Genomic DNA, 14201 nt, shown 5'->3' with positions numbered 1-14201 from the left:
CATTTCAGATTTGTTACGACCCGTGGCTCTACCCTTGATTCGATCCATGCGGAACCCTACATTTCAGCAGGATAATGCACAACCACATGTTGCAGGTCCTGTACGGGCCTTTCTGGATACAGAAAATGTTCGACTGCTGCCCAGGCCAGCACATTCTCCAGATCTCTCACCAATTGAAAACGCCTGGTCAATGGTGGCCGAGCAACTGGCTCATCACAATACGCCCGTCACTACTCTTGATGAACTGTGGTATCGTGTTGAAGGTGCATGGGCAGCTGTACCTGTACACGCCATCCAAGCTCTGTTGCACTCAGTGCCCAGGCGTATCAAGACAGTTATTACGGCCAGAGGTGGTTGTTCTGGGTACTGATTTCTCAGGATCTATGCACCCAAATTGCGTGAAAATGTAATCCTATGTCAGTTCTAGTATAATATATATGTCCAATGAATACCCGTTTTTCTTCTGCACTACTTCTTGGTGTAGCAATTTTAATGGCCAGTAGAGTATAACAAATCGGTTACTACAAGGACAGCTCCGAGTAAGACGCCCTGTAGCTGTCATTGCGCTGACGCCAAACCATCGGCATTTGCGACCTCAGTAGTGTCAAGTGAGAGTTCAGTGCAGGCAGAGCTGACAGTCCGTTGTGTTCTCTGATAAAGGTGGTTCTGGCTCGGTGTTCTGTCTCGGTGACAGGGATGGCTGTGCGTTGGTTCAAGGGAGGCAGGTTGAGGGTCTACAACCGACTTGTCTGCGTGCTGGATAAATGTTCAAATATGTGTGAATTGCTAAGGCACCAAACTGCTGAGATCATCGGTCCCTAGACTTGCACACTACTTAAAGTAACTTATGCTGAGAACAACAGACACACACATTCCCGAGGGAGGACTCGAACCTCCGGCGGGAGGGGCCGCGCACTCCGTGACATGGCGCCTCAGATACGCTGGACCTACATCTGGAGTTAAGGTCTGGGGTGCGATTTCGTATGACAGCAGGAGCACTCTAGAGGTTATCCCACGGAGCCTTTTTGCAAACGTGTACGTCAATCTGGTGATTCAACCTGTCATGCTGCCGTTCAGGGAGCGTTTTCCAACAGGATAACGCTCGCTCAGAGAACACCGTTGTAGCTCTACAGAGAGGCGACATGTTGCCTTGGTCTGCTCGATCACCAGATCTCTCTCCAATCGAGCACACATAGACATCATCTGACGGCAACTCCAACGTCATCCACAAACAGCATTAATCGTCCACTTCTTGACCGACCAAATGAAACAGCATGGAACTACAGCCCACTAAGTGACATCCAGCAGCTGTAAAACACAACGCTTCACGTTTGCATGCTTGCATTCAACATTCTGGCCATTACACCTGTTATTAATGTACCAGTATTTTATATTTGAAATGGCTTATCTTGGCCTTACGTTGACCTGTGATCTTGCAGTGTTCATCACGTACATTAGTCGCCTAGACAAATGTATACTCGAAATGTTACACTAATGGCCATTAAAATTGCTACACCAACAAAAAATACAGATGATAAGCGGGTATTCATTGGACAAATATATTATACTAGAACTGACATAGGATTACATTTTCACGCAGTTTGGGTGCATAGATCCTGAGAAATCAGTATCCAGAACAACCACCTCTGGCCGTAATAACGGCCTTGATACGCCTGGGCATTGAGTCAAACAGAGCTTGGATGGCGTGTTCAGGTACAGCTGCCCATCCAGCTTCAACACGATACCACAGTTCACCAAGAGTAGTGACTGGCGTATTGTCACGAGCCAGTTGCTCGGCCACCACTGACCACACGTTTTCAATTGGTGAGAGATCTGGAGAATGTGCTGGCCTGGGCAGCAGTCGAACATTTTCTGTATCCAGTAAGGCCCGTACAGGACATGCAACATGTGGTTGTGCATTATCCTGCAGAAATGTAGGGTTCCGCAGGGATCGAATCAAGGGTAGAGTCACGGATCGTAACACATCTGAAATGTAACGTCCACTGTTCAAAGTGCCGTCAATGCGAACAAGAGGTGACCGAGACTTGTAACCAATGGCACCCCATACCATCACGCCGGGTGATACGCCAGTATGGCGATGACGAATACACCCTTCCAATGTGCGTTCACCGCGATGTCGCCAAACACGGATGCGACCATCATGATGCTGTAAACATAACCTGGATTCACCCGAAAAAATGACGTTTTGCCTTTCGTGCACCCAGGTTCGTCGCTGAGTACGCCATCACAGGCGCTCCTGTCTGTGATGCAGCGTCAAGGGTAACCGCAGCCATGGTTTCCGAGATGATAGTCCATGCTGCTGCAAACGTTGTCGAGCTGTTCGTGCAGATGGTTGTTGTATTGCAAACGTCCCCATCTGTTGATCCAGGGATCGAGACGTGACTGCACGATCCGTTACAGCTAGGCAGATAAGATGCCTGTCATCTCGACTGCTGGTGATACGAGGCCGTTGGGATCCAGCACGGCGTTACGTATTACCCTCCTGAACCCTCCGATTCCATATTCTGCTAACAGTGATTGGATCTCGACCAACGCGAGCAGCAATGTCGCGATACGATAAACTGCAATCGCGATAGGCTACAATCCGACCTTTATCAAAGTGGGAAACGTGATCGTACACATTTCTTCTCCCTACACGTGGCACCACAACAACGTTTCACCAGGCAACGCCGGTCAACTGCTGTTTGTGTATGAGAAATCAGTTGGAAACTTTCCTCATGTCAGACGTTGTAGGTGTCACCACCGGCGCCAACCGTGTGTGAATGATCTGAAAAGCTAATCATTTGAATATCACAGCATCTTCTTCCTGGCGGTTAAATTTCGCGTCTGTAGCCCGTCATCTTCGTGGTGTAGCAATTAGTGTGTTGCTCTGAATTCATTATGTTCTGGTGTTGCGATTTTTTTTTTTTTTGTTTCAGTGTATGCAATTTGCATTTCAGAGATTTATTTCAATTCCAACCAGATTAGCTTCCATTTCGGGGGTAATACCTTTCAAAAGCTAATTTATTCTGTGGCAGTGGTGGAGCAGTGGGTACGTACCCCGCCGACTTTGGTGCGGCCGGTGCCGCGCGTGCAGTTGAGGACGAGGGACGGTTTGTCGAAGGCTTCCCGGCCCAGCGTGGGCGGCCAACCCGCCGGCACCTCGCAGCAGTGGCAGCGGCCACAAGGTGGACACGGCGCCGCCGCCCCGGCGCCTGCGCCGCTAGCTGCAGCGGCGGCCGCCACGAGCACCCAGCACCACAACCAGCACTGCAGCCGCACCGTCTGCCGAACCAAACAAAGCCAACACGTCAGATCCACGGGCACTAGATTAGGCGGTACATTAAAGATCGTCAGTCAGTGAGGAGAACATACACTGCCGACTCACATTGTTACCAGTATCTTCTGGAAAGTGGTATACACGAGGAGTCTGAGAAGTCGCTGTAGCTCTCTCGATTTTTTTTAGATTAGATTAGAGTAGATTTACTTTCATTCCAATTGATCCATAGTGAGGAGGTCCTCCAGGATGTAGAACATGTCAGAAAAACAACAATACATGCCGCGCAGGATTAGCCGAGCGGTCTTAGGCGCTGCAGTCATGGACTGTGCGGCTGGTCCCGGCGGAGGTTCGAGTCCTCCCTCGGGCATGGTTGTGTGTGTTTGTCCTTAGGATAATTTAGGTTAAGTAGTGTGTAAGCATAGGGACTGATGACCTTAGAACTTAAGTCCCATAAGATTTCACACACATTTGAACAACAATACATGACAAATATTTACAACTCAAACAAATAAGCTAATGTACCATTCCACAGGTCCCAAGTGGAATGGTCGTCATTTTTTAATGAACACTATATGAAAGAATCATTTTACAAATACTAATGCACTGAATTTAAAATAAAAAAGTTTTTTATTTATAAGGTAATAAACGTGTAATACTACTACTGTAATACTTATTTACAATGTGACAATTACTGCACTGAAATTGTGCAGAAGTTAGATTGTACTTACACTCACACTCACTCACACACACACACACACACACACACACACACACACACACACACACACACTTATTTACAATGAACACATTACTGCATTGAAATTGTGCAGAAGTTATATATATATCAGTTGGTGCTACTGAGAAATTCATCAATGGAGTAGAAGCAGTTGGCCACCAATAAATCCTTTAGGCTTCTCTTAAACTGAATTTCATTGGTTGTTAAGCTATTTATGGCTGCTGGCAATTTATTGAAAATGTGTGTTCCTGAATAATACACACCTTTTTGTACAAGACTAAGTGACTTTAAACCCTTGTGAAGATTATTCTTATTTCTAGTATTGATTCCATTAATTGAGCTGTTGGTTTGAAAAAGTGATATATTTTTAATGCCAAATTTCATTAAAGAATAAATGTATTGGGAAGCAGTAGTTAGTATCCCTAGTTCCCTAAACAGGCTTCTGCAGGATGTTCTTGAGTTTACACCACATATAACTCTTACTGCACGTCTTTGTGACTGGAAAACTTTAGCTTGGCTTGATGGATTGCCCTAAAAAATCATCCCATATGACATCATGCAATGAAAGTAAGCATAGTATGCCAGCTTTTTCATTTGTATATCCCCTATGTCAGACACAATTCGCATTGCAAATAGAGATTTGTTAAGACGCTTCAGCAGTTCTGTGGTGTGCTTTTCCCAGTTGAATTTATTACCAAGCTGTTATCCCAAGAATTTAACACTGTCCACTTCTTCTATCTGCTTTTCATCATATGTTAGGCATATACTCGTGGGACACCCCTTACAAGTTCTGAGATGCATGTAGTGTGTTTTTTCAAAGTTTAGTGACAAGCAGTTGGCTAGGAACCAGTGATTAATGTCCACAAATACTTTATTAGCTGATCTTTCTAAGGCTACACTTGATATGCTATTTATTTGTAATGTTTGTATCATCGACAAACAAAACGAACTTGGCATCTGGTAATGTTACTGATGAAAGGTCATTGATATACACAAGAAAAAGTAAGGGACCTAAAATGGAATGTTGTGGGACCCTACATGTAATTAGTTCCCAGTTGGATGATGCCTGATAGCTTGATACATGTCTCTTTCCTAATAACACCCTTTGTTTCCTGCCAGAGATATAAGATTTGAACCATTTTGCAGCATTTCCTGTTACACTATAATATTCTAATTTACTTGAAAGGATATTGCGATTTACACAGTCAAATACCTTTGACAGATCACAAAATATATGACTTGCCTGCAATTTTTTATCTAATGAATTAAGCACATTTTCACTGTAATTGTAGATAGCCTTCTCAATATCAGAACCCTTTAGAAATCCGAACGATGGCTTTGACAGTATGTTATTTGAGATAGGATGGTTATAAAGCCGATTGTACATTACTTTTTCTAAAATTTTTGAGAATGCTGGCAATTGGACGGAAATTTGATGATATTTCTTTACTCCCTTCTTAAACAGTGGCTTAACTTCAGCATATTTTAACCATTCAGGAAATATTCCACTGATAAACGACTGGTTACACAGATAGCTTAATATGTTACTTAATTCAGAAACACATTCTTTAATTAGCTTTGTTGATATTTCGTCATACCCACTAGATGTTTTTGATTTTAAAGATTTTATGATGGACATTATCTCTGCTGGGGTAGTGAGGGTCAAATTCATATTATGGAAGTTACTTGAAATGTCTGGTCTGAGGTATTCCATAGCAGCATCTACAGAACCTGACAACTCCATCTTTTCCGCAACAGTTATGAAATGTTGGTTAAAAAGTTCTGCAACAAAGAAAAAATGGTTCAAATGGCTCTGAGTACTATGGGACTTAACTACTGTGGTCATCAGTCCCCTAGAACTTAGAACTACTTAAACCTAACTAACCTATGGACATCACGCACATCCATGCCCGAGGCAGGATTCGAACCTGCAACCGTAGCAGTCGCGCGGTTCCGGACTGCGCGCCTAGAACCGCTAGACCACCGCGGCCGGCCCTGGTTCTGCAACACTATACACATCTGTCACCAATGTATCATTTACTTTTAATGCTATTTGTCCCTCTTCATGTCTGGTTCTACCGGTCTCCTCCTTCACTGTATCCCATATTGTGAAGGAGGACACTTGGGGAAATAGATCGAGTTGACAAAAGTCACGGGACAGAGATATGCACATATACGGATGACGGTATTACCACGTGTACAAGGTATAAACTGATAATGGCGGACCTGTCATTTTCACTCATGTGATTCAAACGAAAATTGCGGTCGGACGAAAGTAATTAAAAAATTTGATGGGGGAATGGAAGTCGGAGCTAGGTGCATGGGACATTCCATTTCGGAAATCGTTAGAGAATTCAATATTCCAAGGTCCACGGAGTCAAGAGTGGGCCGAGAGTTCCAAATTTCACCACGGACAACGCTGTGGCCGACGGCTTGCACTTAACGACCGAGAGCAGTGGCGTTTGCGCAGGGTTTTCAGTGCTAACAGACAAGTAACATTCCTTGAAATAATCGCAGAAATCAATGTGGGACGTACACTGAACGTCTCCGTTAGGCCAGTGCGGCGAAATTTGGCGTTAATAGACTATGGCAGCAGCGGTTGAGACGAGTGCCTTTTCTAACGCACGACTTCGCCTGCAGCACCTTTCCTAGGTTCATGACCATACCGGTTGGACCCTAGACGACTGGAAAACAGTGAGCTGGTCAGATGAGTCCCGATTTAAGTTGGTAAGAGGTAATAGTAGGGTTGGAGTGCGGCGCACACGCCCGAAGCCATGGACCCAAGTTGTCAACGAGGCACTGTGCAAGATGGTGGTGGCTCCATAATGGTGTGGGCTGTGTTTGTAGTGAATGATCTAAATCAACCGTTTATTGACTGGAAACAGTGATATTTGACTACTAGGAGACCATTTGCAGCCATTCATGGACTTCCCAAAAAACGATGGAATTTTAGGATGACAATGCTCCATGTCTCCGGGTCACAATTGTTAGCAATTGGTTTGAAGAACATTCTGGACAATTTGAGAGAATGATTTGGCCACCCAGATCGCTCTACATGGCTCATAATCGAAAGGTCAGTTTGTGCACAAAATCCTCATCGCCAACACTTTCCCGATAATGGACGGCTATAGAGGCAGCATGGGTTAATATTTCTGCTGGGGCTTTCAATAGTTGTTGAGCCCATGCCACATCGGGATTCTGCACTACACCGGAAAAAGGACGTCAGACACGATATTGGAAGGTATCCCACGGCTTTTGTCACCTGTTTGTAAATAGTCGTCCTGTTCTGAAGCATTTTGAAGCTGGCAACTTCTTCATTATTGTAGTGTTCTGTTTCAGTTGATGCTTGTCACTATTATTTAAACAGTGAGTCCATAAGAGAGTATAAGACCCGTTTTCAGTGTTATGAACATTCCCCTTTATTTGAATTCTGGCCCATAAATGAAGAAACGCAACCTGACTAACTTCATTTTCGATTTCGTAATGGTAAGGAATTTTGTCATTACGCATCGGAATAATTACAAAAGCTTTAACTTAAGCTAAACCAAGTTACAACTGAAAGCGTAATCCCTATAATGCATCTTGTAACATATCTTTTCTCCTTGGCAGAGAGCAAAGTGAGAAAAATATTTAAAACGTTCAAAATAATAGGGAATGGATTAATGAAGTTTGGATCGGGGAAAACACATCACAAATGTGATGGCAAACTGTGGTTAGTTCGGATTTCGTACAAAAAAGTCAGCAGCTTCTAATTTTTAGGATTACAGTACTTAAACGATACGACTCCCGCTACGGTCGCAGGTTCGAATCCTGCCTCGGGCTTGGATCTGTGTGATGTCCTTAGGTTAGTTAGGTTTAAATAGTTCTAAGTTCTAGGGGACTGATGACCACAGCAGTCAAGTCCCATAGTGCTCAGAGCCATCTGAACCATTTTTGATACGACGCCATAAGCAATTGGTAGTCCTGCCACATTTATCTGAAAAATAAGAGCTTATCAAATAAAATAATGCCGTAGAGATGAAGGGGTTCTACAATAAATACAGACACTTTGACACCACTTCTTCACCGTTTCGCTCTCGAACAGCGCGTGATAAAGGAACTCATATCTTTCCGTGCGACCACCGATTTCCCTTATTTTATTACAATGACCATTTCTCCCGACGTAGGTAGGCATGAACAAAATGTTTTACCTGTAGTAGAAGAAAGCTAGAAATTGACATCTCGTGAAAAGATCTCGCCGCAACGAATAACGCATTTGTTGTAATGACTGGCACCCCAATTCGCGCATCTTGTCCGTGTCACTCTCTCCCTTGTTTCCAGATACAACAAAACGAGCTGCCTTTCTTTGAACTGTTTCGGTATCCTCAGTCAGTCCTATCTGGTAAGGATACCGAACCGCACAGTCAAACTCTAGAAGAGGACGGACAAGCCTAGCGTAGTGAATCTCTTGTAGTGGATTTGTTGAATCTTCTAAGAGTTCTGTCAATAAAACGTAGTCCCCACAACATTATCCAAGTGACCATTCGATTTTAAATTGTTCTTAACTCTTATCCCTAGCTTTTTAGTTAAATTTACAAGCTTTATATGAGTGTGATCTATAGCGCAACCCAAATGTAACCAATTTCTTTTAGTAGTCATGAGGATGACCTCAGCTTTTCATTAATTATGATACGAATGCCACTTTTAGCGACATACAGGTGCCTTGTCTAAATTATTTTGCAAATGATTTTGATCATCTGACGACTTTACGAGACGGTAAATGACAGCATTATCTGCAAAAAAATCTTATGTGGCTGATTGACTCCTAAATCCAAACGTATTATAAAAACGGCTATGTTCGTGTGTACTTATGCGTGTGTGTGTGCTCGCGCGCTTGTGTGTGTGTGTGTGTGCGCGTATGTGTTTTCCACATCTCCTACTAAACCACTTAACCGATTTCAACCACACTTGTTACGCATATACCTCAATGTCACAGAACAATCGCTATGGGGATAAGAACCACCTGCTTGTCGAAGGGGTGTGGATGAGGATGAAATAGATTCGTAGCTCGCGACCGTGAATTCCCAAATTTCATTCATCCAATATTTGAAAGTGAGAGCACTTAGCGACTTGCAACTAACTTTACACATAATTTAAAACTTTCATAAAAATTCTTCTCGCTGACGCGGACAACCCCTACAAAATGTTGAAAGAAAAAATGTGTATCGATTACTATTTTACCGCTGTTCATGGAGTCAAAGTACCTCGTAAGGTAGATGTTATTATTTAATACTTCTTAACTACTAACTGTATCCTCACACATTGTACAGACAGTATACACATCTGTCACTGAATGTATCACTGTACAACACATAGTTCAGGAGATATGACTTCACGAACAATGAGCTGCGTGAAAAACTGCAGCATCATGCATGACATTTAAATTTATTACTTCTCTGCTACTAACCCTACGAGCAACAAATTTCGTAGACAGTATACACATATGTTGCTGAATGTACGTAAAATATTATGTACCTGTACAACACATAGTTCAGAAGATATGGCGTCAAAACATTAAGCGTAAGGCCAGACGATGCTTGGTACGGGCGTGGACGCACAGTTATAAATAAATACTTGAGCACCATCAGGCTTCTCCGCTAAGCCCTATAACACTTCTTTGGGGACGCCAGATATCACTTATGTTTTACTCGATGACTTTCCATCAATTACTACTAACTGTGACCTTCCTGGCAGGACATCACGAATTCAGTCACACAACTGAGACGATACTCCACAGGCACGCAATTTGATTAGAAGCCGCTTGTGAGGGACCGTATCGAAAGCCCTCTGGAAATCTAGAAATATGGAGTCAATCTGAGATGCCCTGTCAGTAGCACTCATTTCTTCATATGGATAAAGAGCTGGGTGTGCTACACAGGAATGATACTTTCTGAATCCGTTCTATCTGGCAATAAATCGTTTTCTTCGGTATAATTTATAATGTTCGAAAACAGTACATATTCTAAAATTCTACTGCAAATCTACGTCAGTGCTATGAGTTTGCAATTCAACTGATTACTCCTGTTTCGTCTCTTTCCAGTCTTCAGCTAGGCATCTTTCATTGAACGAGCGTTTGTGTATGATTAATAAGCTCATCAGTTCTCCCTTCTATTCCAGTCTCGTATTGTTCGTGGAAAGAAAGATTGTCGGTATGCCACTGCGTGGGCTCTAATCTCTCTGATTTTATCTTCATGGTCTCTTCGCGAGATATATGTAGGAGGGAGTTGACTCCTCGGTGAAGGTATGTTCTCGAAACTTCAACAAAAGCCCGTACCGAACTACTGAGCGTCTCTCCTGCAGAGTCTTCCTCTGGAGTTTCTCTATCATCTCCGTAACGCTTTCGCGAATACTAAATGATCCTGTAACGAAGCGCGCTGCTCTCCGTTGGATCTTCTCTATCTCCTGTAACCTACTTCCTTTGTTTTCGGATTGCATTTCTTTAGGATTCTACTAATGAATCTCAGCCTGGCATCTGCTTTACCGACGATCAATTTTATATGATCTAATTGGTATACAGTCTGGACTGGAAGATTTGCATATATTAAATGATATTCAAATATTTGCCGAACGGGTGCGTGTAAGCTACCTCCTTTGTGGGTGGACTACCTTTCCTGACGACTCTTATGTGTGTGACTGGTTCCAGCGATTGTTCTGCAATCGTGTTATCATGTAAGGCCAGTCAAATGAATGCGAGACAGAAAAAAAAAACCAAGGTAACAGTTTATTATTTCAAGCGTAATCACCACAGCTGTTAATACAGTTATTCCGCTGTGAGATAGTCATTATTAATTCATTACTCCACTGTGAGATATTCATTATTAATATTCATTATTAATTCATGGATAAATATTTGCATTTGCCTTTGGATCCATGATTGTACGCAGGCGGGTACCTCTGCGTCGGAAGCAAATCGACGGCGCCATGAATGACTTTCTTCAGAACTCCAGAAATGTGGAAACCGGAAGGGGGGGCGGGTAGCGAATGTCTGGAGGATGTGTAAGGGCACGCAACTGGACTATTTCCTACGTGACCGTCAACCTGCGAAATTACCGTCTACAACCTGGCTTTCTCGCGGTGACTTCTTCAACTACGTAGTGTTATTGTTTTGGTAATTATGATTGCACGTTGTTGCATGACTACAGCTAACGATGCTTTCCAATGCTTATTTACAGCCTTTTCATATTTTGAACGATCTTAAGATCGTTGCGAGATAGCAACGGAAACTAGTTATCGAAATTTAATTGTGTTAGGAAAATTGCGGACTAGGCATTAACTTACCAATGGGTACCACTATTATTATCCGTCATCTATCAGAGATCATCGGAACGGCGGAAAGTTCCACGGGACTGGAAGAAGGTCCATGTCATAGCAATCTATGAAAAGGGTAGAAAATCGGTTGCACATAATTACCGGCCAATTTCACTGACATCGATTTGTTGTAGAATCATGGAACATATTTTGTGTTCAGACATAATGACCTTTCTAGACTCTGAGAAGCTCATCTGCAGAAACCGGCACGGTTTTAGGAAACAGCGGTCATGCGAGACACAGCTGGCCCTCTTTGTGCATGATATACAACAGGCTCTAGATATCGGCTCCCAGGTTGATGGCATATTTCTCGACTTTCGAAAGGCGTTCGACTCAGTTCCGCACTGTCGCTTGCTACAAAAAGTGCGCGCTTACGGTCTATCCAATGGCATATGTGGTTGGATAGAAAGTTTTCTAACAGACAGGGAGCAGTATGTCGCCCTGAACTGGGTAACTTCAACAGAAACAAGAGTAATTTCAGGTGTGCCCCAAGGCAGCGTAATAGGTCCTCTGCTTTTTACGATTTACATAAACGATCTGGTTGATGGTATTGACAGTGGCCTTAGACTGTTTGCCGATGATGCTGTAGTCTACAGGAAAGTAGTATCACATGAAAGTCGTGAACAAATCAATGAGGATTTGCAGAAAATAAATGCGTGGTGTAATGACTGGCAGTCATCTCTCAATATTAGTAAGTGTAACCTACTGCTTATAACAAGGCGAAAATCCCCGTTAATGTATGAGCACAAAATAAATGATCAGTGTTTGGAAGCGGTAACATCAGTCAAGTATCTGGGTGTGACTATTCGAAATGATCTCAAATGGAATAATCAGATTACACAAATAACGGGTAAGGCGAACTCTAGATTGCGGTTTATTGGTAGAATCCTGAAGCGATGCAGTCCTTCAACAAAGGAAATAGCTTACAATAGGTTAGTTCGTCCAGTCTTAGAGTATTGTTCGTCTGTGACTGGTACATTTAGCCATCGCGAGAGCGTTACAAATCTCATAGAAAGTTTGCAGTGGGACACACTTGCAGATAGACGACGTGCTAAACAGAAGGGACTGCTCACTAAATTCCGAAATCCAATCTTCGCCGGGGATGTAGAGCATATATTATTACCACCAACTTTCAAATCACGTAATGATCATCATTCAAAGATAAGGGAAAGAAGAGCTCGTACTGAGGCGTTGAGACAGTCGCTTTTCCCTCGCGCGATCCGCGAGTGGAACAGAAGGGGGGGGGGGGGGGGGAATATGACTTTGGCGCGAATTGTGCCCTCCGCCACACACCGCTTGGTGGCTAGCGGAGTATATATGTAGATGTAGAAAAGTTTTTACTGTAAAAAAATTTCTTTTTATTTAATAAGTGTTTGGTTGTTTTACTTATATGCTCTGTATGGATGTTGTCATTAAAAAAAAAAGATTTGAACGATGTGTTGAACCGTTATGGCAATTATACTAATAGAGAATATTTTAACGACCTGGAGATGGCTCTTGTGTAGCTGAAACTAGCAATCAAAGTAAAAATTTATTTGTGATCTTGACTTCGATGATTGTCAGTCTTTAACATAAAAATTCTTACTGATTTTATTTAATGCTTTCAGTAACAAATATGTTGTGACATACATTAACATGTTTAAGGTTCTTCTGTTGCTAGCATAGAATTTAAAAGCAACCGTACGTGACAGTTGTCATGAATATTTACTAAGCATGTGTATCTTTTGTTGGTTTGAAACGCTCTTACCGCAGGTCTTCCAGCCCAGAGAAATGTCACTGTACACACGTGAAGCACACTGAGTCCTCTTTCACAGGAAGGCGACATTCTCTAACTCAGATGTCACACTGGAGATACCTTAGCCGATACGCAGCGTTTGAATCACGCGGATTGCAACACGACGCGTCTCCTTATCGAACAGACGTTCGCGAGATGTTTCACCTGGCGAGACGTGTGGTGTGGGTGACAACGCCACGCTTTCACTACTGAGGAACGCTCTCTCCCTTGAGCCACGGCCGGCTGAAGAAGGAAATACAGCACGGGGGTTCCCTGCTTGTCGGGATAGTCTAGAACTGTTAATAAGATGTACTTCGAGACGTAGCAAGTTTCAACAGCTCTGCTTGCTTTGGTGCAAGTATCATTCCTAACATATCTAATTCTTTTTTCTGCCTAATCTAGATATGCAAACTGTATTTTTGTAATCCTATTTGTTCGGAGTATGACTGATAACAATGAAATACATATTTAATACTTCTATTGTTGTCTCGCGCTGGTTTGAGGGAGCTCCTCAAGCTAGTCTTGTGCAAGCGTCTTCATTTCCACATAGCTACTGGAACCTACAGGTATATGAACATGCTAACTGTAGTCAAGTCTCGGTCTCCATCAACAATTTTGACCCCTAATACTTCTTTCCATTACCAGACTGACTATTCCTTGATGCCTCAGGAAGTGTACCATCAACCGATCCATTCTTTTAAATTAGCAATATTTATTTTTCTCAATTCATTAGTTTTTCGATCTGCCCTTATACAGCGTTTTTCTATAAGACCACATTTCAAAAGTATCTGTTCTTCATTTCCATATAAGGCTACACCTAAAAAAAAACTTCAGAAAATAACTCTTAACAGTTAAATTTATATTTGATGTTAATGTGTTGCTCTTTTTCAGAAATACTTTCCTTCCCATTGCCAGGCTTCATTGTACACTTTTCAAACAGTTGTTTCGGTCTCCAACTAGCAAAAATTTCATAGTACTTTTAGTATATCATTTGTTAATCTCCTTCGCATAGCATCACCTGATTTAATTCGACTACACTATGTTACCTTTAATTTACTTTCGTT

The 14201-nt window shown here is 42.6% G+C and overlaps 1 protein-coding gene across 1 annotated transcript in view; it reads right to left on the bottom strand.

Moving 5' to 3' along the window:
- The window catches only part of LOC126416948 (toll-like receptor 6), a 166934-nt gene that overhangs the window by 96000 nt on the left and 56733 nt on the right, over nt 1–14201 (bottom strand). Inside the window, exon 2 of the mRNA XM_050084828.1 lies at nt 3061–3162. Coding sequence (XP_049940785.1) covers nt 3061–3162 — 102 coding nt within the window. The remainder of the gene's footprint in view (nt 1–3060; nt 3163–14201) is intronic.

The sequence above is a fragment of the Schistocerca serialis genome, chromosome 8 (assembly GCF_023864345.2).
Source record: "Schistocerca serialis cubense isolate TAMUIC-IGC-003099 chromosome 8, iqSchSeri2.2, whole genome shotgun sequence".
In the NCBI taxonomy this organism is placed as follows: Eukaryota; Metazoa; Arthropoda; class Insecta; order Orthoptera; family Acrididae; genus Schistocerca; species Schistocerca serialis.
Note: the sequence above shows the minus strand (reverse complement) of the source record. Positions and strands in the feature narration are given on the sequence as shown.